This window comes from Melanerpes formicivorus, unplaced genomic scaffold (genome assembly GCF_026170545.1).
Source record: "Melanerpes formicivorus ecotype bairdi unplaced genomic scaffold, bMelFor1.0.p_v2 SCAF_48, whole genome shotgun sequence".
NCBI lineage: Eukaryota > Metazoa > Chordata > Aves > Piciformes > Picidae > Melanerpes > Melanerpes formicivorus.
The window spans coordinates 694,668-722,205 of record NW_027142400.1 but is presented as its reverse complement, the minus strand read 5'-3'; the positions used below and the strand labels follow the sequence as shown (position 1 = coordinate 722,205).

At 43.3% G+C, this 27,538-nt stretch overlaps 1 protein-coding gene across 4 annotated transcripts in view; it reads right to left on the bottom strand.

Annotated features, from left to right (window-relative positions):
• Window positions 1-10,989, bottom strand: part of HHIPL1 (HHIP like 1) — a 31,510-nt gene extending 20,521 nt beyond the window's left edge. For 3 of the 4 annotated variants that reach the window (XR_010989944.1, XR_010989945.1, XM_068160095.1), the window contains exons 1-5: window positions 10,612-10,987; window positions 5,133-5,779; window positions 3,348-3,491; window positions 2,309-2,637; window positions 271-397 (exon numbers count right to left, since the gene is read on the bottom strand). Coding sequence is in view for 2 of the 4 variants with exons in the window: in XM_068160095.1 (XP_068016196.1) it covers window positions 271-397; window positions 2,309-2,637; window positions 3,348-3,491; window positions 5,133-5,779; window positions 10,612-10,887 (1,523 nt within the window). In the remaining 2 variants the exon portion in view is untranslated. Of the gene's footprint in view, window positions 1-270; window positions 398-2,308; window positions 2,638-3,347; window positions 3,492-5,132; window positions 5,780-10,611 lie in introns of all 4 variants that reach the window. The other variant, XM_068160096.1, reaches the window with a different exon arrangement.
• Between the last annotated feature and the right edge of the window lie 16,549 nt (window positions 10,990-27,538).

Below are 27,538 nucleotides of genomic sequence, written 5' to 3'. Positions count from 1 at the left end.
CACATCATGGCCCCTTTGTTTGTGAATCACTGACACTGCTGGCTGCTTGAATGTGAAGACTGCATCCCTGCACAGGACCAAGGAATGAAGGTTATATAAAACATGCCACATGAGTCCTCTGTAAAAAGCAATCAGGCTTTGTCCGGTGCTTGAAACCAGAAAGTGGCACCACATCCTCAGTTTTCAGACTGCATGAGCAGGCAGGTGTAATACTGCTGTAGAATTTCAGCTGGGGGAGCATCTTAGTGAGCATCTGTAGTATTTACTTACCCACTCATAAAATCACCAAATATGTACAGGCCATTCAAGTTTGGAGACTCGCAACCCCGATAGACATAGCCTCCAGTAACAGATTTCCCCATTTTGTGTGGATAGGCATAAATTGGAAGTACATCATCTGTGGGGGAGCAAAGATCTGTGACTTGCTTTGTTTTACATGATGCACAGTAGCTGTTTATCTAAACAGTTCTGAGACTAGCATGATACAACTGGGTTCACTTAAGCAGCTTCTAATTAAATGGAATGCTGATGAAGTCGTATTTAGTTTGATTTTTACCTTTCAGAAGCACATTTGATACCCTGCCTGGCTGGCTGTGCTAACCAAGGCCAAGCTGGATCAATGTTTCACTTGCAATATAAGCTGAATCCCCGATAAACCCGAGTGCTCTCTATCACCCAGACACCTCACTGTTCTCTTGAGCCCTTCTCTTCCTGTTGCAGCCCAGCTCTGTTCATACTGCTTCTGGACCATTTGTACACAGCTTGGCTGCTTTTGCTATGAATTTGCAGGTTACTCTTAGAGTCACCTCACCTGTGCATGAGATGTTTGCCCAATGCAGCTTTGTTTGGGTGGTGAAAAGTTAAAAAGAGACAGGTAACTCCAGACTGCAGGTACCGATGAAAAGATAAGTCAGATGTCAGTGCAAATAGCTTCTGTCTTTCTGAAGACAGAGGAGCTTAACCTGAAAGGGCCATTAAATATTTACAATATGGCACTGGTAAGATGTAGTTCTGGCATGTTCATTGTAAAAAGCAAGTTAAAACACAAGACAGAAGCAAAACAGAGTAAGATGCCCTGATTTTGAAGGTCTGCATTGGATGCTTCCACCTCTTTCTTTTGAAACTGTTGGGTTACAGGCATCTCTCCATGGTACTCACCCCTGCTCTTTCTCACAGCCTTTCACCCTGCCCATATAGCAGATGCTGCGAAGCCAGTAGCTCTGCCAGAGAGGAACTTGCACCAAGAGCATTTCATCTAAAGCAAATGTTTTCTATGCTTCTGCTGTACTTATCATTTTAAAGGTGCTGTGACATTTCACTGTTCTAACAAAAGGATCTCTAAAAGCATCAAAAATTGTTCCAAATCCCTGCAGACCTCAGTAAAGTGCCTTCTATGAATGCTCACGCAGGTGCTGTCACACAGGAGAGCACTAAAGAGGCTCTCTGACAACTGCTTCAGCAAAAGAAGTGAAAAAAAAATCTGCTCCCTGCTCTAAAATTTTTTATAAAAACCCCCCACTTAATCTCTACCACTGTACTTGTAGCTAAGTTAATAAAAGGAAGTAAGTTAATCTAAGTTAATAAAAGCAAGGAAGTTACATAACAACACACAGAAGAGAAAGAAAAATCAGAATCTCAGCTAGTGCAAATCATTGCCAGCCCACTGCCCCCCTGGATCTCTGGGGAGATGCTACAGCACAAGATGTGGTCTGCATCAGACCTTGCCACACAACAAACTCTGACTTCACACGTGCACTGGAACTTAAGCAGCCAGCAAACACTCCATAGCCAGCTCTGAAAAGCTGGAAGAAACAACAAATGTTTTCCATTTTGGCATAGCGAAAAGAATACATTCAGTTACCTGCAGAGCAGGCAGAATGCATACTGGGTGGCCAGCTGACACAATACACTTCTTTCTTTTTCTTAAATAGGGGCACTACCTTTGAGTTATGGAGAAAAATATTATTGCTCCAAATTTTTCTCACTTCTGCAGGAGAGCTTATTTTTATGTGGCAAAGATGAAATTGTCCCCCTAAATCACAGAATCAACAAGTAATTTGACTAATAACACAGAAAAGAAGCCTGCTAGCACCTTTCATTTTCCTCCTAAGTCAAAACTGGTAACATTTGGATTTTCAATATTTATCCTCAAGTCAGTTCCCTTCTACACTGAGACAGTACAGCTATACAAATCAAAAAAGCACATTTTCCACTATGCAGCCAGGCTTTGTAAGCAGGAATTAAAAATGACAGTCCAGAAAACTGCACAGTGGGAGGTACAGGTAATTTAAACAGCACATCCATTTACCCATTGAAGAATTGGCACAAAGTTTTTTATCGTAACAGCTGAATCCTTCCCTCGCCCTCCAGCCATAGTTTTTCCCTTTCTCCACGATGTCGATTTCTTCATATTTATTCTGCCCCACATCTCCACAGAAGAGCCTCCCTTTCCCTTCCTTGGTGTCAGGCTCGCCCCTGTCAAAAGAGCAGCGCCACATATTTCTCACTCCATAAGCGTAGACTTCAGGTCGAGCCTTAGGGTCATTAAGAAAAGGGTTGTCAGGAGGGATTCGGTAGAGAGGCCCACGGTCATTGTTGTTCACATCGATACGCAGCACTTTGCCCAGAAGGGCTGATCTGCATTGGGATAAGAAAGGAAGTGGAGGGAAAAAAAAATTAAATTAAATTAGATCTTGTTTAAACATCAGAAATGAGGATTTTGGAAAACTCTAGGGTTTCATTCTTTCTGGTTTGGAAAACACTTGTGTCTTTCAATATTTGTGTAAAAGCCAACCATTTGAAGACAATTTCATAAAATCACAGAATTACAGAATTGTTTCAGTTGGAAAGGAACTCTAGGATCATCAAGTCCACCATGGCCATTAAACCACATCCCGAAGTGCTATGTCTGCATGTTTCTTTGAACACTTCCAGGAACAATGACTCTACCGCCTCTTGGGCAGCCTGTTCCAGTGTCTGACCACCCTTTTCAGTAAAGAAATTTCCCCTAATATCCAATCTAAACCTCCCCTGGTGTAATTTAAGGCTATTTCTTCTCATTATATCACTTCGTGCTAGGGAGAAGAGACCAACTTCCACCTCACTACAATCTTCTTTCAAGTAGAGAGCAATGAGGTCCCTCCTCAGCCTCCTCCTCTCCAGACCAAACAATCCCAGTTTCCTCAGCCACTCCTCTTAAGACTTGCTCTCCAGGCCCTTCACCAGCTTCATTGCCCTTCTCACTTGCCTTGGGCCACCAAACTGCCTTCAGGTGGCTCTGACTTCCTACAACCCCACAGATGCATGCTGGTGGCTTGCGGATGCCATAGGCATGGGTTCACTCTTACTTGTTCTGGGCATTTCCAAAGGTTCCAAAAGGATCCCCAGCCATGCCTCCATCTCCAGTAAATATGTAGAGATATTCATCATCTCCAAAGAGCAACTGTCCTCCATTATGGTTGGAAGCAGGTTCTTCTATTTCCAGGATTATCCTAAGTGAAAAAAAGGGAGAAGGCATTACCTACTGCACATGCCCTAATCAAAAGGCAGAGCAACATCACTCCAGTTGTCCTTGACCCATGAAAATGACTGCAGATTGGGTTTGATACAAATTCCTCCACATCACTGAATTTTGCTTGGGCATAGCTGATTTCCTAACCTTAAATAATCCAAACATATTTTCCAGATTACAGAAACAAAAAACCTGTGTAATAAGGATATCATGCTGACAGTGCCTCTTAATAGCTGCAAAATAGAATTACAATAATCATGTATACCACCTCATTTTTAGCAAACTTTTTACCCTTCTGGAAGTACTGATAAGTTTGTGATCATATTGTAAATCGTGGGAAGGAACTCAGCTATGTCATTATCCTGTCACTTGCTGTTCAGTGTCACCACCTGAGATAAGGTAATTGTGCACAAGTGCACAGTCTCTAAATGGCAGCAGGAGTGAGGAAGTGAGGGTCCTGTACAGACCCAAAGGCAAACCCTCCTCAAACTCCCAAAGGCAATGGAAGAAAACAAAACACCAAAATCTGCAAACTGATAGACATATGCTTTCCTGCTAAGGCACACCATGTGCTGTCTTAGGCAGCATCTCAGGATGAAGTCAGTGGGATCCATGCCTATACAAGTACAGCAGGACCACAAATTTGTTTTCTGATGCTTTTCCTGTACTAGCTAAATAAGCACAGAAAATGTTACAAACATATACTCTGAGGATTTTTAGACAAGACAGCTCATGAGCCCTGACATCTGCAGGTTTAAGCTTCTGACTCTCGTTTCTGAAGAACATGTTTTAATTCCCTTTATCTTTCATCTACGGATCTGCTTACACTGAATTGCTGTAATTACTTTATAAACCAGCATCCCTTTTCTCTCATTAGGCTACATACATTTTTGAGCTAGAATCCTCTACTGATGAGTATTTGGAAAGCCCTAATACAACCCATGTAACAAAGCAAACCTTAAAATTAAAAATATTCCAGGGTCTCTTGAAACAGTGGTTCTATTACAGTGTGCTGCACCAGGTTATAAATCTGTAGACTGTCTTCACAAACAAACCTCTAATTATCTGTGCATATTCATGTGGATCAAAGTGCACTTGGTAATAGCACAGTCATTTGCATTTTACTTAATTCGATATGAAATTTGTAATATCACAGGGTTGAGCTGTGATTTAGATAAAGAAATGTGGAACCAAATCTCTCTCTGGTCCAGTATCATAGAGTTTCTTTATATTAATTTTGGAAATCTTTGTCTTGGGAATGAATCTCACTCATGCTTTACAGAACTTTATTTTAAAGGGTAATGGTTACGATACAAAACAAAAACCCCCAAAACCATACTCAAGGATACTAACTGTAAATAATGTTCAGTGAAATCTTCTGACATACCAGAATTGAGAAGTATGAATCTTTTACCCCTGAGCACTTGCAGTTCACCTATGGAGGGACTGGGAAACTCTTGACTCAGTATGCTAGGCATGGACTTGGACTTGGACTAGCTTGCTATCACATATGGAATGCATTAAGCTAATTAAACCTCACTTATTAGTAGATTTTAAAAATGTGCAAACTGGCCTCTGAGATCTTAAATACATTTTTCAGAGGAATGTCTGTGTACAATACCTTTCAGAACCATGGTCCAAAGCATTCATGTCAGCAGAAGAAATTCTGAACTCACTGATTCGGATTCTCTCTTCATAACGAACTTGAACTGAATAGTAGACATAGACCTTACCATTGAATTTGAACTTAGGATGGAAGACAATACCTAGAAAACCTCTCTCGTCTCCTTCCCAAGGTGAGGTAAGTACAGCTTCACTGATGTTCAGAAATGGCTTTTTGAGCCTGGATCGATCAGGAAGGTAGGTCCACACCAGGCCAACCTGCTCCGCAATGAAGAACCTGTGGGTGCCATCGTTGGCGTGCACCATTGCAACAGGATTGCGCAGCCCATTGGCGACCTCCACAAGGCAGAGCTGGAGACAGCCCTCTGCATCGGCCGTCACTAACCCAAGGTTTTGGTTAAGGTTCTGGTTAGACAGCAGGTGTGGAAAGCAGTAGTCTGTGTCCTCCAAAGCCAGGTAGTGGCAGAATTTTGCCATGTTGTTCTCCAGTGCAATTAATTCTTTGTCTGCAGAGAGATAGCGAAAAATGGAGCGGCATTTTTGCCACACTTGCAGGCAATAGTCTTGACAAAGTCCTGGTATCGTCCGCACAGGGGTGGAGGGATCCTCAGCATCATACAAGTGAGCTGCATATGGAGAACATTCCTAGAAGGAGAGAAAAAGCCTTCAATGATTTCTTGGACCAGATTTAAAACAGCTGAGCAGCAACACTAATTGGAGAAATTTCACCTTAATGACGACATATGTTCTGATTTGTTCTGAAGAGATATTAATAGAGGAAAAGTTCTTAGAAATGGGGTTTATTTTAGCATTTGCAGAAATGACATCCAATATTCCTGGGGAAAGCTGGCTTCCTTATGCTGTTATTCATTTATTTCAACCATAGAACTAACTCACAAAAACCAGTGATGACACAGATCTTGCTACATCACCTTAGCAGACTGTACTGGGAAGAAAGGGACTTTCTATCTTGGATGCTCTGATGAAGTAGATTCACCATAGCATGAGTTAGCTAAAAAGAATCAGGTCTTGCATCTGCAAGCTGAGCAGGGTTACAGGACTTCCATACCTCATCATCTGACAATCCAGACGTGGGCTTCAACACAGATTTGATCTACAGGTGGGAAGGAACAGCACAAGAAAGCATAGGAGAAGAACACACAATTCTTCATACCACACACTGCACCCAGCCCTATGTGTACACACCATCTTTGCTTGGGTCTAGCTGCCTTTGCTGGTGGATCTTTGCTTGCAAACAGTATATATACCTGATTAGAAGTGGTGAAATTAATCTCATAATCACGACACTGGTCAAGAAGTTCTGCAGGAGATGCTCAGGCTCTGACAATGAGAACAAATGCCCATAATCCAGGCATGGTCCATTGGCAATGGCTGCAGCTAAAACCTCATTCATGGAAGATGCACCCTTGTGTATCACCCTAAAGACTGAATGAAGGTCACATTGTACTCTCCACTACAAGAATTTCAACAGGTACATTTTCCTTATGTGAAAAGCCAGTGTAATCCAGTAAAACTGTCTGTACCTTACAAACTGACCAAAATGACTCAGCACTGTTTTGCAAGGACTTTTCCATGTAATAAATACCATATTTTCCAGTTCTAATGCATCTTCCCGACAAGCATCTCAAAAGTGCTCTCCAAATAACATAACATGACTCAGTGGAGGCTCAGTTATTTTCACAGGGCAGATAAATAACTGAGGCAAGAAAGGCAGGAAAAGAATCTATCCTTGAATAACTTCTGTATTTTTTAATTCCCAGATGGCATTTCTTCCAAGCAAACTTAGCTTACTTAAAAAAATATATAGTGAGCTGTTTCTAAATCTATAGGGAGCAATTTCTTAATGCAGATTACAGCACTATTCAATAGCTGAAAAGATATAATGTCTGAGATACTGAAGTATTTAAATTAGCTGATATGTACACATTATTTTGTTTTATTTTCCATTACACACAATAATAAACCAAGAGGCAATATAACAGAACATTAGCATACCATAAGCTTTCCTCCTGTAATGTCAAGCCATTCATTGCAACATGGAGGTTATTATGCCTTCAAGTGAGTAGCAATTAATGTGGTAAAAAGAACATTGTGTGTGACACAAAACGCTGAAACTACATGGGCAGATTGGGTAACAGGACAGCACTTGGCTTGGCTACAGGAGGTGTGCCAGGGACAGAAAGAGTCTAAGAGTTTGCCAGTGTGGTTGTCATGACTGAATATTTGGTCTTAGAAAACAAATTGAAAGAAGAGAAAAGGAGTTTGGAGGCTGGGCCGGATGGGGGCTCAGTCAGTCAGTTGCTGCCAGCAGAGGTTTCACATCTGAAAGAGGAGGCCCCCTGCTTGAGGTGTATCTGGTTCTCTGAAAGCCTTTTTCCAAGCAAGCAGTGATTTTATGCATTGCAAAGCAATGTCCTGGTTTCAGCATCAGAATAAAAAGTAGCACAGATGTATGGTTTCCCTATCCCTTTGCCACAGGGGTCTGTCCACCTCAGGTGTCTTTGAGTAGCAGCTATGAATGACTTCTTCCCTCCTTACCATGTTCCTGGTAGCATACAGCTATCTACAGCAGCCTTACACGGGCAGTGAAGTTTGGAGATCTATCACTAGCCAGATAGTACCCAAGCCTGTTGTCTAGGATATTTTCCAGAGATGGAATATTTTCCAACTTTTATTCCACATGAGCTGGAACCGGATGTCTGATTTGTCTGATTATGAACTTCCTGCTTCTGAATCAAATGTTGTGGTCCCTCACCCTTCACATCATCTTGTCACATGGACTAAAACACCATGAAAGTCTACCTTTGTTACAGCCTTGTATCATTAATAGATTCAAATTATCATTTCCAAACAACATGGTCTGCTCATTCATTTTAAACTACTATGTAGTCCAAAGGCCAAGGAAACTAATGAGCAGATGATCAGTAACTTCAGGAGGGCTGGGATAAGCTTGCACCATGAAAATATCTTACTAGAATATAAACCAATGAACATTAAGACAAGTTAGCCAAATCCACCCTACCTGTTCCAGGAATTCAGAGGCAGCTATTTATTTGCAACAGTCTGAGAGTGAACATACACCCACGTCAAACAATGGCTTATTTACCGCTGCCATCAGCCTGCAGGAAGCGATGGGACTCTTCAGGAAAGTGTCTAACTTTGACGTAATCCCTGACATTCCCTGTCTACCTCCATCTGGAAACTCAAGCCCTTAAGCGAGCTACTCCCCAAGAAGCAGAACAAGGCATCTGCTCTCCTGCAGTCTGGAGTCCTGTATACCCCTGCACAATAATCCACATCCACACATATCCCCTGAGACCTGCTGCCCCAGTCAGATCACCTCTGAATGTTGAGGCTGTGAGGCAGGCAAGGAGGATGTCCTACCATAGCCCCACAGCTAAAGGCATTCTCTTGACATCCCTCTGGAAGCCCTATTTTGGGGCTGGGGGACAATAGGCAGGACTGAGGGAAGGGTTTTTCTGCTCTTCCACAAAGAATACAAAGAGCACCACATAGCAAATCAGAATTTGAGAGAAGGTAGGAATCCTTTCCACAAATACAAACTGAGACACTTGTCAAAATAATTTGATCACATTTGAGAGAAATCATGCTTCGCAAGCAGAGACAGAAGTGTGCTCAGTAACTCACAGAAACCCACTTACTAATTTGAGTCCAGGATATAAATTGTATACATAACAAATGAACAGAACAAGAGTGTTCTGGAGTGCTGCAATGCCTGAACTTCCATTTTGTGCTTGCCCAGCCAGAGGTGGTGGTTTGTAGCCACGTCTGGGCTGGTGATGCACTGAACTCATCAGAACACTTCAGTGAGTCATTATTCCCACACTGAAATATTTCACCATTTCTGAATAAATTTTCAACATTTGGGTGTCTGATGTACACAGATGCTTCCAGGGGCAGAAGGACTGCTTAGCAGGCACTGCTAGCTGGTTTCCTGTCTGCAAATGGGCTTTTGGACACTGTTTGTTTCAGGACCATATTCAAAGGAGTTTTTGCTTCCAGAACAATGAGATGAACTAAAAGTCAAATCTCCGGAAGCTGATGGGTAAAAGGGTTGTCTTTCTCTTCACACTCTCAGGAACATAAGAGGTACCCTGTGTAGAATGCGAAGAGCAGTATTTCTGAAAAGCCCCTTTGATCCCATCTGAGCACAGCAGACAAGACTCCACTGTCTGAATTAATTTCAGATTTCCAATTGCACAGCACAGAGCTGCCACTGCTCTGTCTCAGGGGCATTTTCATACATATGAGGACACTGCTGATAATAAGGTCAGATGCTTTGCTCTGCACACACTGTGATCATCCTCTTATCATATCTGGCCACAGAACATCAACTGCTAGTGGAAATTTCCCCTGTGCAGGATGGTCACCACAGAGGTTTCTAGGCCACATCCTCAGGCATTACTCTGCAACTATCACCAGGACTGTTAGCACCTGGCACATGCTACAAGCTGTATCCTAGTACAAAAAGACATCCAATCTCATGAGCTGGGTGTAACAAGGAGAAAGTTTTGTGCAGGCAGATCCTCTCCTGAATGTCCAGTGATCTAACCCTGGGAGGCTGAGTGGAGTTGGCAAATTTTAACTGCCCACATACCTACCTAGAACTCATAAATTAAAGCAGAGCAACATCCCTATTTCTCTTTCAGACACCTGCCAAAGGAGAAAAAGTTCACTGGGAGGCCTGATGATGAACACTGCCTCATGACGGTGCCTGGGAGCACATGCCTAGGCTACTGCGCTAATCCCTGATGCGTTCTGCTATAAGCCAATGCACCTGTGTGGGGGCATTAATGCCACAGCTGATGTACCTGTGGGGCTGTCCATGCTCCCCTGTTTGGGCTGGGCAGTAACACCACATCTCATCACCTATGCCTGTGGTGATGCACTCCTTGCATGGGTGGATGCAGACATTCCTGGGCTGAATGTACTCACATCATGCTATGGGTCATGGTACCCTGTGAGGTCCAAAGTACCCATGCCTGGACCAGTGCACCCTCCTTGGAACAATGCACCCATGGGGTGCAGCATTCATACCCGGGTTTGATGCAGCCCTGCATGGGTTGATGCACCCACTCCTGGGCCAAAGCACTGTGGTAGGACTGAAGCACCCATGCCTGGGCCACAGCAACCTGCATGACCAAAGCTCCCCTGCACAGATGAATCTGCCTGTGCGGCTGACGCCACTTGTTCAGTGGGAACCCCCGCACGGCTGCTGCACCCTGTGCGGCTGAAGCCTTCTTCGTGGCTGATGCCTCCAGCGCAGCCGAGTAGCCCTGTGCGGTGGATGCTTCCCGTGCGGCCAAAGCTGTCCGTGAGGCATGTCGGCTGCGCGGCTGGAGTATGCCGTGCAGCGGCGGCCCTCTGGGCAGCAGCAGCCCTCTGGGCAGCAGCAGCCCTGGGATGGGCGGGCAAGGGGTGCCGAGACATCTCACCTGGCAAAGCAGGTCCTGCAGGTGCCCGGCGCAGGCGGCGTAGGTGGGCCCGTCCAGGCGGCCGCTGAGGCGGTAGAATCGCTGGAGCAGGGCGCGGTAGCGGCGCGGGTCGCAGCAGCCGAAGTTGGCATAGCGGCGGCAGAAGGCGAGGCCCCGCGGCGGCCGAAACGGCGGCTTAAAGTCCAGGCACTGTGGATGCGGCTGCACCGGCCCCGGTGCCAGCGCCGCCGCCAGCAGCAGCGCCAGGGCCGCCCGCGCCCCGCGCAGCCTCCGCATGGCGCCCCGCGGCACAGAGGCAGCGCAGCTCCTGGGACGGGCCGGCGGCGGAGTACAGAGGCTACCGCCGGCCCGCCTGCTCCGAGGCTCTACCGGCCCCTCCGCCCCGCTCCTCCCGCGGCAGAAGGGGCGCGGAGAGTGGCCGCCTCGCCGCGCCCTAGGGTCAGCGCCGGGGGCGGACGGCTTTGGGTGCTGGTTTGCTGCGCCGGGCTCACAGGGCTTCGGCTCATTCAGAGCACGCGCACGTTCGGTGATGGTTTTGGAAAGACGCTTCGAGTTTGATACCACCCAGGTTGCAACCTGGGCCCGCGCCTGACTCTACAGCCAGCACAGAGGCCATACTGGAGTATGTGGCTCCAGAATGCAACACGCTGGACACAAATTCCTTAGGTTGACCCCTCAAGTGTTGACTGCTGGACTCTGTTCTGTGTTTGAATCTTTTATACAACAAAAATATGGGAGATAATAGCACTCAGTTTATACAGCTGATAGACATATTTAAAACCAGGGAAACTTAGCTTCGGTACAACCAGTGCTCCTACATCCATTGGCATCCTTTGGAAATCTCATCCTGGAATGAGATTCTGATGAGACTCAGTTTTGAGGCTGAAAAGGAGAAGCTTGCTGCAGTGTTTCCATAGTATGACCCTTGATACCACAGGAGGCATATTCCCCTTTGTGAAGATATTCCTTCTGGCCAGGATGGTGCTACCTCCATGTTGTTCAGGTACTCCTTGCTCAAACAAAATGGCTGATCATGCTTTCCTAAAGTGCTTCATGATATACCCTAGGAAAATATGTACTTGAAATGCTGAGGGGTTTCAAATCATATATAATAAGTGACACTAGTGTCTAGTAAGATGAAGTCCCAAGTAGATGGTGTTGAAGGCAGCTAGCCACAGTGCATTATGTGTTTTGGTGTTAACAGACAGTCTGCCCATACAAGACAAAGAATGTGGAGTTCATGATAATATGCTATTTTTGACTCCTGCCTTGCGACCAAAAAACTGCTGTACAGTGCATATGGACTGTAAAATCACTGCACGGCTTGGAACATCCTGTCAGGAGACCATATGTGTTAAGGCATTTAGTATGAGTTTGTTTTTCTCTCCATATGCTTATGTAACTGCTGCTAAGGTCACTAAAAATGTTGCATATGTGCTGGCAAACAGAATACCTGACAATCTCATTTGAGAATTTTCCACTCTTTTATTTTATGTCATTTAAGAACACTTTTTTGTGGATGACCTTGGTGAGCACATTGGAAAGCACATGATCTAGTTGCTGCCCCAAAACCTTCTCATGTCATGCAAAAAACAAGTATGCAGTTGTGTAGTCCTATATTTGTGTAAAAACCACTGATGTAAATACATCTCAGTTAATGTATTATTCCCATGGTTAACACTGGCTGTTGTCTCAGCATGTGTAATGGTTTTTAACCATTGTTACTTAACATTGCAACAACACTTAATATACAAAGAATGGATCACAGTTACCAAACTTATTCTGTGATAATGAGATTTATCCTATAGTGTCTTGATTTCGTATTGCAGATCTTGATTAGTTAGACAGTCATGCAACATTCCAGAAATGAAAGGAAAATTAAATGCTGTGCATATTTAGTAATGAGTTGCAGAACAAGAACTACAGATTTGATTTTCCCATTGCTGCAGAACAGTATGAAATACCTTTGATAAGTTCTCTGTGTGCATTTACAGTACCTGCCCCTGTGCCAGAGCTCCCAGTGGGTTGTTCATTCAGGCAGGGCAGTTTTTTAGCTTACCCCTCAGGCTGGGAAGTGCACAGAACTGCATGGGCAATGCACTGTTAAAACAGCAACTGTAGCTGCCTTGACCTCAGTAATGATCTATTTCTGTCAAGGATGGCTTATTTCACATCATGTTGTGAAGCTGTGTTTTGAGGCTTCTCAAGCTCATGGGGTGTTGGAGAGAGCTGTTGAATAGGAGCACATTGCTTGGGCTTTTCATTCCAGCCTTGTCTGGAGATTTGCTGTGTGAGCATTCCCAAGTTCCAGTTGCAAAATTAGGATAGTCCATGCTCATCCACTCCATGTCAATATTTCAAGGTGTAGGGTACTGATATTTTAAATCATTGTTTTGTTATTTTCCTATGAGCTCTCTGCTGAGCCATTACTGAAGAGTAAGCTCAGGAGAGTGACTGTTGCCCTCAAAACCAAAGGGGCATCTTCTCATTTAAAGTGATTTATCGAGGAACACAGGTGTATACTGAGTGGTAGCTGAAACCACGCTGGCTACCATAGGCCTGCCAACACATTTTGATATTGAAGAAGTGTTTAATGCAAGAAACACAAGAAGCCACCTCAGTGCAGGTGACATCACAAGGATACTGTCAGAGGATTTGATAAGTGGAAATCCTGATGCCTGCAGAACTGCTGGGATGACTCAGATGTGGGATGACATGTGCTGCTGCAGAACTGATGCCCTACTTTCCCCTGGTAATGGAACACACAAGTGGCACATATTCTTTAATCCTGTTGTGATGAAGTACCTCCTCCTGCTTCAGCAATACTCTTTGGTGCACATTCCTAGGGTGTATGTCCTGTGTTACAGGAAATGCATGTAAGAAACACTGGGGCACCCCATAGAGGATGTAAATCAGTAGAACTCAACTGTGGCATATGATATTCAGGTTTCACATGTGGGTGACATGCTGCTAAATGCCTTTCCTCTTCTTATTATCTCATTTTATGTACAGGCAGGATGTAAATGTCACATTTTTGCAGCAATCAGTCAGTTCCCTTGATTCTTTTGCTTTACAGCTTGCTACCACAGAAATTCTAATGCAACAGCCCTAAAGAGAATATATGGGCAGTAAACATTCCTTATGTGTTGCATGTGCAGAAAGAACATATTTTCTTATCAGCTCACACAACAGCAGATTATGCAGAAAATTTTAATTTTTTTTTAAAATTTCTATTATTTTGCCCAGAGGGACAGTAATAGAACATTAAGTAACGACCCTTTAATAGGTTCTGTCTACTTTACAGCACAGGGGTCTTTTCCTTTTTTGGGTCACAAGAGAAATTATAAAGGCATTAAAACGTTCATTTCTTTTCAGAGAGTGCTGTATTGACTTTATGTAGCATTTGACTGCTTTGTGGTATAAATTACATATAACCATATAATTTGTCTCTAACAAGAAATAGACCAAAAGACTTGTTCAGTGAATTGTACAAATAAGCCTTTCTTCATCAGTGATCCAAAACACAATGAAATACTTTGCTTTTTTAGTTCTCTCTGAGAGGTGGAACAGCCCAGTTAGAAAAGCAAGTATATTCCACTGAAAGAAAAGGTGATTAATTATAGCATGAGCTCATAGAGAAAAAGGAAAAATCCAGTTTGGATCCATGCCTTTATCATAGGATCATTCTGTCCCGTCTCTAGTTTGGAGAGAATAAGGGGGTTTTGATTAGCAACCACAGAAATGTTACTTTCATGGAACAAAGCTAGCAAGCAGCAGCCAGTGCTGCGATTATTCCACCCCTGTTGAGAGACAAAGAGCTAATAAACAGGGTGGTACTTTTATATTTTCTAATAGCTGAAAAATACAAGTCATAGTCCACAAAAGCAAGCTATAAGTTGACAAATTCTTCCCCAAAGTAATCAGGTCTTTCAGCAAAAGAAAGTAGATGCCAGTCTAGAAGCAGAGATTGAAATTTAGTATTTCTGAAACCTTTCTGACTAATGAGGAGCTTAACATTGGAAGCTCTACCAAACTTATTGTTCATAGAAGACATATCTGGAGACCAAACAGTCTTTCAGGAAGGACAAAAGAGGAAGGAACAAAGAAGTTACACAAATCCATGTAGACAACTTAGCAGACTCTCTTCTAGAGGGGCAGGGACCAGGGAAGTGCAGACTATGCATAACATAGGATCCCCAGAGAATCCTGACCCAAATTGGCACCTCTGCGATAGTTATGTCACTTGCATAACTATCCCAGTACTTAGGTAGCTGGTAACTGTTGCCTCTGTTTTCCAATCAAATCCACTGTCTTCACGAAATATGCAAGGAAAAACACTTTCTGCTAAAGGAATATGCACATTTTCTATTTATTTAAAGAAATATGGCATTTAAAGAAGGCCAAGAGGAACACACTCCTGCAGCCACTGCTTTTGTGTCTTTTCTTTCACATTCTCTGAACAAATTCAACAGGAAATGTATGTGATCATTTCCCTCCCCAAAGCTGAGGAGGGTTTTGGACACAGAGCTTCTCTCTGCCACCATGGAGTATCATCAAACATCTCTCCTGGTAACAGCAAGTGTAACAATAGTCTGCAGGCATTGCAGAGCTGCTCTGACTGATTTCAGAGAGTCATGTAGCCTCACATGAAACCTGCTTTAGATGCCGTAAATGGGAATTTCTGAACAGGTTCAAATTGATTCCCGTTCTGTTGGCTGTTCTATCCTGCAGAAGGGGCTGCAAGAGTACTGTAGAACACTAAATTCTCTCATAGCCTAGCTTGGGTGGAAGTTGATCACTAAAAGCCTCTTACATAGAGTCTCAAGTGTGTTAGGTGCCTGTCTTTCACCAGTGTCCATACAGGCTCAGTGTTTGATGTGCTTTGGCATCTGACATTCCCACTGTCTGAATGTGCCTCTAGACCTTTGCAAGGCGTGCTCTAAACTCTCATGGACTTAAATCATGGTATTAAACCCTAAGTTTTAAAAGAATGGCGTTTTCAGAGTTATTTTGCCATAATCAGAAAGTCCCATATTCTGTATATCAGTTATGATTTATGGGTCAGCCTGACGTAGCTCAAAGTTCTAAAACAGATGTGACACTTCCATTACGAAGCAGCAACTTAGCAGCAAATGCCAAAAGGCCATGACTGTATTGACAGTCCCAAGCTCAGGTACAAAGTCTAGGTATTGCACAGGATTTTTATTTTTGCAGTTTTCTGAGATTTGTGGGAAATAACTGTGAATTGAGATCTGTATTTATTTTATGTTTAATTAATGAACAATAGTATCTGTTGCTGTAGGAGAACATGAATTTAAAACAGTTTCTACCTTTGGCTCTTCCCTGGTCTTCTTATTGGATGCATCAGTTTCAGTGGGGATAAGCAGCTTTGGCTGTTGCAGGCAGGAAGGAGCAAAGCTCAGGAACAAAGGAATTTTCCCCATCAGTGACCTGCCACAAGCTCGAGCAGGTCATATTTGGAAAGTGATGGCCTGATCCCCTCCCACAGCCTCAGTGGCCAAGCAAAGGGGAGGTCAAGTAAGGAAATCTTGAATGAACTACAGCAAATATATGTCAAAATTAACAGCCTGAATTACACACAGAAGTAACTTTGTGGTCACTGGAGATCACACAGTATTGCTATTTCTGGATGCCCTTGGGGAGTGCTGCAGTAACCCATGCTAGATTGAGCAGAGCCGGGTTCACTGTGCCAACACATGGGTCAGAAGCAGAAGGAAATCCCCTCTGAGTAAGCATCAGCAGTGAAAAAAGTGTCATTGCTTTTGGTGCTTTGGCTCTTCATCAGTTACAGAGGACCCAGTGCCATTTCTAAACCCTGATACTGTTTCATGGAACCTGGGCAATAATATAAGGAATAGCCACCATTTATCCTTTGATTGAGGACAGCTTCTCAGGGACCCTCTGCTCTTTCCTACCTCCAAATGCTCTCATGTGGGGAGCAGAGAAGGTCGCCTTGCAGGGTCCCTCCAAGCCCAAGGCAGGTCTTCAGGTACTCCAGGATGGAATGTCTCCAGACTGCACTGGAGGAGATGGTTGGCCTGTTGGGATAATGCAAATCTAGCAGCCACCTAAGCTTTCCTGCATGAAGCTGCAGCAGAGTGCAACCACTTGTGTCAGCAGAGTCTCAGCCAGGTTGTGAAGATGTCCAGCAACACATAGCCTGTTACCATATGGATATTTTCTGTATTTGACAGGGCAGAGCGAATGGAGTGGATTTGGGTCAAGTAGTATTTTTTTTCCTGTTCTCTTTTTTCCCCTGTTCTTTATGGAGCACGTACAGTGTTTAGGCCTCTGGTGGATCTAAATCCAGGTTTCACCTCAGAGTCTTTGCCTCAAATCTAGTTCAATAACATCTAAGACTGTTATCACACAAATAGCTTCCATGTAAGCTGTATCCAGTGTATCTTTATTAGCCTCTATTCCATCTTGCTGGGGATGGGAAACTGGCATTTCCTCAGCACTGTCCTCACAGGAGAGCACCCATGGTTAGCCTTCTGTTCCTCCATTGCTTATCCAAGCATTCAGTGTTGCCAGCTTTCTTCTCTGGAAGCTCTGAGAGAAGGTTTCCTGAGTATCTCAACTAAAAATCCTGTCTAAGAAGCTGAATATCATTGGTACCGACACTTCACGTTGCATGACTCCATCTCCTGGCAACCAGGGGTAAATAAAGCCAGCTGCTATTTGGGACGCTCAGGATCACTTGGGCTTTTCCCATTACTGTGTGTCCCCTGGCTGTGCCAGTGACATCTGTAGATATAAGTGGGAGGTCACCACAGGGATTGGATGACTCCGGTGTGAGACCCTTCCATGGTGAGGCAAACCTCTCTCTATTGCAGCTGCTGTACACAAATTAGGGGTATTTACCCCATACCTGCCTACATTTCACCCTTGATGTTTTAAGGAAGGTTGAGTCCAGCCAGTGGTGAAAGGGTAGACTGGATGGTGAAGATTTGATTGAACTGCCTTGTAAAGGTGCTTGTGACATGCAAAGCAGAAGCTCAGAGTATGTAGTCTAATTTCAGTGTTTTGCCTCTGTTTCTGTCAGTAAAAAGGGGAGACAGTCCTTCCTTACTTCACTCTAATATTATGCCAGTGCAAGGCATAAAAGCATCCAGAAATTCTCTTTTCATATCCTCAAATACAGATTTTATTCATTTTAGACAAGAACATCTTATAAGACTTCAAAATGCAAGTACTAGAAACAAATATTGATAATAATGAAAATAGAGAAGCTATAGAGAAGTGGCAACTTATGGAGCAGTTCACTATGATATGAAAGGCTTCTGGAAATGTAAAAATTCCTCCTTCACAGTGATGACTCTTGCCCTTTAAAAAACAGCCAGATGAGACTCTTTCTACCCACAGGGCTCTCCTGCAGTGACAGCTACATTAACCTTTGCTGACAAGCACTTCTCTTTGCTTGTAAAATCAGCTTAGTGAGTGCAGAATTCTTCCAGACTTTAAAATGGTTACTATCAAATGGAGATACACTCCGTGCAAAACAAAGCATCCGCCTGCCTTACAATTACTCGTGTGTTGTTAGTGCTGTTCTGAGATCACTGATGGGGTGATGGAAGATGATGTCTGGGCGTCTGTCTGCTTTGGCTAATACTGCATACTAGATATAAGTGTAGGAAAGGACACTGGGTTTTAGCTGCATTTCCCTCCCTGGGCATTTTTCTATGCTTATCACCACATTGTCTGTGCAATGAGCAACACAGCAGAGGAGCAGTAATGTATGCTTGGGTTATTTGTCTGTTATTATTACGGCAATGTTTGAGAACTGCAGATAAAGCCAGCACACTCCCTCCTGCACACGGCACGTGTGCAAATGGATGCGTGTTCCCTTCCTGACATCCTATTTCCCCCTATTAATTTCACATCCTACTCACTTATACATCTGAGTTGTCCTCTGTATGTGAGAAACTCCTCCTGTGCAAAGGGAATTCTTCTGGGCTCGGGCAAAAGAAAGCTCCACCAGTCTCCTCCCACTCTGTCACAGCACCTAGCCTTTGAAACTGGGTCACATGAGCTCTGCCACCTTGGCAGAGTCAAGCTTTTGGATCACCTAGGGCCATTTCAAAGACTTCATAGCCTCATGGATTGAATTTAAATAGTGCAGCAGATACAATTCTGATGCAGTCAGTAATTCCATAATATTTCTATGACATTTATAATACCTGACCAGAAATCTCCAGGAGTAGGACCTCAACATAAATTAAAAGTTAATCTCCCAGTCTGCTCCACCCCTGCTAAAAATCTGTCTTGTCCAAGAGACTAGGTCTCAACAAGGCACAGGATTCCAGTACATCACTGAAAAGATAAAAAATGCTTAGGAAAGAACAGAATAGAATAGGAGAAGGGGGGGGGGGGGAGGCAATAAAATGCTTGAAATGACCTGTTTTGTTGTAGTTGTTTTTTGGTGGTTTTTTGTTTGTTTGTTTTTGGAATTAGCTAAATACACAGTGTAAACACAATATATTGTAATACTCTTTCCTTGAAGGCTCCATTGCCAATGCATGACAGTTATTGCAAAACGTAGCTGAGCTCAAAGATGCAATCCTGTATTTCAAATCTGCTTCTTCACTGCATTTTGGTAGGACTGGGCTTGACCAAGCCAAATAAATGACTGCTGAAACATTAAAGTAAAATAGTAAATTGCGTGTGAGAAAGGGGCAACCTTCTGTTGCAAAAGCTATGGGAAATGACTTAGCTGCAAGCACAGATGCAAATCAGCTGAAGTTACTTTTCTGATAGCTTCCATATTAAATTATTTGCATTTGCATTATTCTAGGATATTGGACTCATAATCATCTTTGTAGAGATGCAAAGCTAATTGGCAAATCAGGCAAGGAATGCTGTCTTTCTGAGAAGCTTGTTGTGTGTTCTTATTATCAGATGAAATTTTGGAGCTGACCTGGCCTTTTATGTGATAAAAGTTTAATTCTATAGCATAAGTACATTAGGAAAGAAGTCCATGAACTCTTGCTGAAAGTAAGCCAAATGCCTTATGAACTACATTTATGAAAATTTGTTTTATGATGCTTACAGGGATAAAGAAAAAAAAAAATACAGCTGTGAGAATTCAGACCTGCTTTCTCTTGAATGTGTAGGCAAAGTCTTCCCCCACATAAATCAATGGCAGCACAGCCACCACTGTCATTTGGGCCAGGATTTCAGCCTAGATATTTTGTCCTCTGAGCTTACAAATAAGAAAGTTTAAAATAACCCAACAAGGACAGAGAATACCATGGATGATACAGTCAGGGTGCATCATTCAAATGGAGCTTACAGCTATACACTACAGACAGCTCATAAGTTAAAACTCCCATCTGCGAAACACAGCACAGTTGTTTGGATGGTGAGCTTCTTGAGACTGAAAGGAATTTATTGGATGCTTGTTCAGCACCCAGCACAGCTAGCCCCAGTTTCTAGAGACAGATCTCACACGCCACTGAAATGTCTCCAAGTATTAAACCTAATTGTGGCATATGGGAAGCAGGTTATGAAAGAGAAGATTAAAGAGGGTATAAACCAAGATTTAGGAGTTTTTGCCACCTATGTGCAGTGATGTTAGGAACAGGTTCTTTACTGTGAGGGTGGTGGAACACTGGAACAGGTTGTCCAGGGAGGTGGTTTGGGCCCCATCCCTGGAGATCTTCAAAGTGAGGCTCAACAGGGCTCTGGACCGCCTGATCTAGTTGAAGATGCCCCTGCTTACTGCAGAGGGGATTAGACTAGATTACCTTCAGAGGTCCCTTCTAAGCCAGACCATTCTATGATTCGACAAACTGCATGACTGCATGGCATGTCACTCCTCAGTTGCTGCCATGAGTGGCCTCTCTGACTGCTACCATCGTATGGGTGATGAAGAAGGCAGAGAGGCTCTGTCAGCAGATCCACTCTCCTACACATACTGGTTCTACCAGCGTTAGTGCTGTTGACCACTTGCACTTTGCCAGGACAATGATGCTGAAGACTTTGGGTGTCTCAGTAGCAGCCAGCTCAGGTCTCACTAGATTTGCTGTCTCCAGCTTGCCATTAGCCAAGCCAGAGCCAGGCTTGTTCCAGCGGAGACTGAGGGATCTCTGCTGTGTGCAGCAGCACCTTGTTGCTTGCCTTTTTACTTTTTCTGTGGTATATCAGCTCTGTGTTAGCCCAAATGCTGAAGATCTGGCTGCAGAGGACATGGGGCAAAGTGCTGATGTGCTCCTGGTGCCAGCAACCTGCTTGAACTCTTGTTCATGAATATGCAGGCCAAAAATGTTGGGAGGAGCTGGTACACTGAGGGAGTGTCACTGTCAAGATATTAGACCCCTGGTTTGGGACCTCAGGATGCTTCTTTCATTAACAGATGATTCATGGATGTAAATTTCGGTTAATGGAGTTAATGAGACCCTAAACTTGTGCAAATTTTTTTTTTTTTTTCCCCTGGCATCCTTGCCCACATAGCAACCTAGCATTAACAACACAGCTGATCAGCTACAGGTTCTAAGACTACTTCCTAGACAGTTAATCCCTTTGCTGGGAAAAGAGATCATTTAAAATGCATGTACCATGCATGTGCCTCCTGGATACCTGCCTGCTCCCCTCAATTTTAGGATAAATGTCAGCTGTTCTGCTGCCAGAGGTTCCCAAGCTTCTTGGTTGCTCTGCTTGGACTTTCACAGGATCACAGGATGTTGTGGGTTGAAAGGGATCTCTGGAGATCTTCAAGTCCAATCCCCATGCCAAAGCAGGACCACAGAATCTAGCATAAGTTGCACAGGAATGCATCCAGGTGGGTCTTGAAAGTCTCCAGAGAAGGAGACTCCACAACCTCTCTGGAGAACCTGTTCCAGTGCTCTGTGACCCCTACAGTATAGTTTTTCCTCATGTTGAGGTGGAACTTCCTGTGCTGTAGTTTACATCTATTGCCTCTTGTCCTATCACAAGGCACATGTGAGATGAGGCTGTCCCTTCTTGACACCCAGCCCTCATATATTTATATACATTCAATAGATTTTCCTCTCTGTTCTATCCTCTCCAGACTACAAAGCCCCAGGTCTCTCAGCCATTCCTCATAAAGCAGTGCTCCAGTCTCTTAATCATCCTTGTAGCCCTCTGTTGGACTCTCTCAAGTAGATCCCTGCCCCTCTTGAATTGGGGAGCCCAGAACTGGATGCAATATTCCAGATGGAACCTCACTAGGGCAGAGTAGAGGGGAAGGAGAACCTCCCTCTATCTGCTGGACACATTCTTCTTTATGCACCCCAGGATACCATTGGCCCTCTTGGCCACAAGAGCTCATTGCTGTCCCGTGGATAATTTGTCCACCAGGACTCCCAGGTCCTTCTCCACAGGGCTGCTGTCTTGCAGATCACCTCCTAACCTGTGGTAGTGCAGTTTATTATTCCTTCTCAGGTGCAGGACTCTGCACTTGTCCTTGATGAACCTCATTAGGTTCCTCTTTACACAGCTCTCCAGTCTATCCAAGTCTTGCTGAATGGCCACACAGCCTTCAGGTGTGGTTATATTATATACATTTTTAAATGTTGAGCTTGTTCTTTTGTTCAGGAACAGCAAATAAATCTGATAATTGGTTCAGACAGCAATTACTTGGGGATTTTTCTGTTTGATTTTGGTTGGTTTGCACCTAAATTGCTATGAATAATAAAACACTGGTTCAATTTCTCAGCTTTAGCAGATGCATTTGGCTGCTGCATTTACTTCACAGTTTCAGTCATGAATAAAACTAATCAAAGCATGTAAAGAATCCATGGTGTCAGAACAGTTCAGAAAAGGGTCACTAATAATATAAAACTGAGGTCAGAATGTGTGGATTTGAAAGTCTGGAAGAGCCATGGGAGGGGAAGACTATTTTTTTTCTGCACTTCAACACTTAAATTCACGTATAGAAATGTTCCTAGATTAATGTCTGCAACTCATGTGACTTAGACTATCCACAGTTTCTGGAAACAAACTAACACAGCCTCAGATGGGTATTTGGAAAGAAGGGTGATTATTATTCCAATCTGATCCAAGATCTAAAAGAATTTCTAATTCGTCATATCAAGGTTTCCTGATGAGTAGTCACGAGGGAGATTTCAAAGGTCAGGAGAAATGAAATGCAGATTTAAATTCAAATTAATCAGAGGCAGACTCTAGACTGGTGCACACTTTGATGGGTAAACATTCACCATGAGCTATATATCAATCCAAACCATGGAAATATAATCTAGACCTGAATTTCAGAGTACTGAACAAAATGTGAACTGTAGGAAAAAAGCTGTGATTGAAGGTGGAAACCAGACAACATCTACTAGGGAGCAATGGGACAGGAAAAACAAGTAGACATGAATATTTTAGTGTACCTGGCCAATCCATATCACACACTGGGGTAACCCAGAAGCTGCTCTAATTGATACTGTTGTTAGCCTCAAGATTGTTTTCCGTGGTCTGCCGCTTGACTTGCTTCTTTAATGATATTTGCTCCTTTTGCAGGATGGGAAGGGATCCCTAAGGGCTTGTTGCCACACCTGTAGAGATGGCTATGTTATGACACGTGATGTTTCCGAGGCCTGAGGCTTAGGAATTTTTTATGTGAGCTGCAGAAAGTTTGGAAAATTTTGGCCAAAAAGTTTGTCAGGCAAGCTCTGGCAGATGTGTTTGCTTTATTTAATCCACATGTTTGGCCATTAAATATTTCAGAAGGTGTTGTATTAAACAGACTTCACAGAAAAATGGTGGAAATGCATTTGCTGAAGCAAGAGCTTGTATAATGAGACATTCTGTAGAAGATGGACTTTTAAAGTCAGAATGGATTAAGGGCATGAATTCATGTGTCCCATGAGAACCTATTACTTAATGAATTGAAGGACATTCTGAGGCCTTCAGAAAGAAGCAGCTCTCATTTTTGAGTTTAATTTTAATGTTATTGCAGTTGTAAATAAATTGTTATAGTTGTTTCAATGTGAGTAACAATTTTATTTGACCACCCAGTTATCAGTAGGTTTTTCTTGTAATGAATGAGGAATTTACTAGGGCTTATTTTATGCACTACCGAAGAAAAAAAATTAATTTGTGGCTGTAAAAATTGTGCCTTTCTTTTAAGACTTCAAGAAAAAAAGGGGAAAAAAAGAGTATTTGAATAATACCAAATAAACACCTTTTTAAGAGGACAGACATATTTTCCTCTGTCTGTGCCATTGTAGCATAATCAGCTTGGACGCTGATAACAACCTCATAAGATTCATGGCTGATTTCATGTTCTCATACATTAATAATTCTATTATGATCACTTTAACTACAGTGTTGCCAAAGCTCCAGGAAAATGATAATTTGCCTTAAAGTAGTGCCTTCCATGGTGTGTAAAGGAAACAAACCTGCATTGGAAACTTTCCCATTAGTTGCCAGCCACAGGTGACTGTTCTCCAAACATGGTGGTTGGCACAGCTGGGATGGTGAGGATGAGGATGAAGATGAGGAGGATGGTGGGATTATTTTGCAAAGCAAGCTTCAGTGTGCCTCTTCTCTTGATGCCTCAGACCCTCTCCTCTCACCCTGCTATATTTCCCTTTTCCCTTGCATTTTCACAGGGAACTTTCACATTTTCACAGCTTTCCTTTGGGCATCCCAGTTAGGAGGAAGATGCCCTCCTTAGCAGTAATTACACACAGACAGCAACTTAAATACAAGAGTCCTGTTCTTAGCTCCAAATAATGGAAGAAGAAAAAAGGCTCTAAAAATTATGTATAAATGGTCACTCTGCTTCCACTCTTTGATTTGTATGTAGCATAAATAATGTTTCTCCTAGTTTTCTAGAAGAAAGTTTATTTTAAAAGTGCTTCTGAGCAGCTCAGCATTGGACATGAGCTACCTCTGTTACAGGTGTGTGCAAAAATGTGCTAGAATAGACTGTTTCAACTGTTTCATTTGGAAAGGACCTACGATGATCATGTAGTCAGTCTAGGGTGTCCCTGTATAATAGACTGCTTTTGCCCAGCTCAGGATCAACGGGCTTTTAAAAATCACCCACCAACCATGTCTATTTCTGGTGAAAGGCTTTTCTGCAAATCTTCAAAGGTGTGACCACTTGTATGTGGTAGGTGAAAGAAGATTACTGATCTGAGGCCTGGATCTCATTTGATGAATTCTGCTAGTAAAGTAACATGTAGACAGGCAACAGCTTTCATTAGTTGTCTAATTTTTTCCTGCAGTAACTGCTATGAGTTAGGTTCATAGCCAAAGTTATGCAGGATTGTAAGACAGGGGCTGAAAAGAGGATATATTAATCTCTCTTAGTCACCAGATTGCCCTCTCATCGTAACAGTAATGATGTAATCAGTTAACATTATGTTTTTCATTAAAATGATCTGATCTCATTTATCATCTGCAATTTAATTTCACCTTTTTGCACCTCAGAATTTAAGATTCATTTAAGGTCATCATTCTGTGCATGAAACCAAGTCTAGTTCTTGCTTAGCCAAAGGAATATTTGCAGTGCACTTAAGCCTGTTGCATTTCTTTCTGTACCAAGCCTTTTGCATTTCACATGTCAAAAGCAAATATATTAAAGTTGCAGTTCTGAGATTTTTAAACCTCTAGTGTTTGATTTTTTTAAAAAAATAAAAGTATTAACCTAATATTTAAAGCACTTTAATGATGTGATAAAAAAAAAAAGTCTCCTTAGCTTATCTTCTCTTTGTCTGGTTGGTGTAGCTACAGATCTGCCATTTCTCGCCTTGTACAGAAGGCTATTGGTGGGCAGGGGCAATTTCCCTAAGATTAAAGTGGTGGACTTGTAGAGTCTTTTTGCACAGTAAAGAGCAGGAGCAATAATGAGTGTGTGAAGTTGTTGAAAATTGTAGGCTTAGCACTTCCAAAGGCTTACCCTTCTTTTATCCCAGGGGAGGCAGAAAGGAAGAGGCAGTTTAGCATAGAAGACTTTTCCTCCTTCAGCTTACCCCACTCCTGTCTTGGTCCATACTTCCAAACCCATTTTGGTGATCATGTAATTCATCTTTCCCACAATCTACTAAATTACTGTCAGGAATGAGGCTGATAATTGTATTCTCTTTGTGGCGTTCAGATATAGACACTTGTTACTGAGAAAGTTGACCATGGACACTGACCCTGTTGACCTCAGCTGTTTAGCAACTGTCAGGCAGTAATAACTCCCAGTCACTGCCTATCTCATCCACGTTTGAACCAGTAACCCAGAAACAAAGGCCTTATATCTCATTATTACTAGTTCCTCAAGCTGCCCTATTCCCTCACAGCAGATTTCTATTGCAGTAGCATCAAAAGAAGTGGCAATCATCTTTAAAAACCTGCACTGGAAGAAGTTTGTATAGGCATATCTGTCCGGTACCTAAAAGCATTGTTTTACACCCAAAAAGTGCTGGGACAGGCTGTCAGGTGACAGGGACATACTGCAGGCTCTGTCCTCTGTGAGGGCTCCTATATTCTCACAGTCTTTTGCATCAAAGTTCCCAGTGCACTTCCAAATATGAAAAGGCCTTTTAGGTCTTTATTATGTTTTTATTAAGATCAATATTTGTGGCCTTTTAAAATAACTGAGGGACAGAGGCAGAGGCATCGTATCATAGACAGGTATAAAATTCATTCAGGTTAGAGAAGCTGCTCCCACTTATCCCAAGAGAGTCACCCAGTGAAACTGGAATGACTAGATTTGCCTGTCTAACATATCTGATAAGTACAAGACTGCAAAATAATCTGCCTTTAAGAAGACAGATGAAAATATCAGCAGGTAAATGCCCTTTGCTTTTGCCTTCAAGTTATCAGGAGTCTGATCTGACTAGTATTCAGCCGCAAGCACTAGCCAGGCTGTATTTACAAGCCTCAAAACAGCCTGCTCCTGGGTAGAAACGGTAATAAACTATTACTTGAGGAAACTACTTGCAAAAATATCCCTTGCAGCTTTGTCTCTCTCTTCCCCCGGCTTTCAACCTTGTGATGTTGAGCTCTGCCTATCGAAAATAATAGCTCCTGCTCTGATGGGGATGCTGCTTCCAGTGGGATGGGTGCTCAGTGACGTACAGTGTCCCTTCCCAGGCCCTTCAGTGGCTTTTCCAGTCTGTCAGGTCAGGTAAGTGAAGAACAAATGCATGTGTTGGGGAAGGGGCAGCAGCAGTGACCTGTAGCTTCCTGCAGTCTGCTTTGCCTTTTCTTCTGACTGCCAGCAGTAAGGAGAGACCTTTGTTCAGGGGCTGGAGCTAAGTCAGGGATGAGGTGTAAGAGCGGGAGTTGGCATGTTTCCGAAAGACGATGATGATTGTTGTTACTGTTATTATGTAGTCCCCCTGCTGCAGACTCCAGCCGTGCAGGGTAACAGTGCTGATGGCAAAAAGTCTCCCTCCCCTGATCAGCAAGCCTCTCAAGTACACCAGGCTTGCATCTAGGAACTATTTGCTCTTGATAAACTGCTCAAGAGCAGCAACAGCAATCCTTCTATACAGTAAACTGTGCAAGGTGTTGATGAGCTCAGTGACTGAAGGGATAGGAACAGGCTGTGCAGCGCCTGTGCCATAACAGATATCACATAGACAGCTGGGAGTGACCAGCAGCAGATAGGCTCAAGGGGATGAGCAAACACCAAGTGGCTGAAGGAGCTGTCCCATGCACAGGAGGATCAGGGGAGACTCTGATCCTGAGCTGAGGTCCAGCTCAGCTCAGTAGCAGACCAGTTACATTAGGCAGCAGGGAGTGGAATTCCACAGGGCCCAGCTGGAAGCACCAGGGGCATTGTTCAAGCCACTGCACATTTTAAGGGGCAGGTGACCAGACCAGAGCAATCTCACCATTATGGCTGGTCCTCAGGGGCAGTGCTGTTGGTGATCCCAGCAATAAGGCTGGTCTAAAGGACATGGGGTTAAGTTACAGGGAACAAATCACTATAATAAAC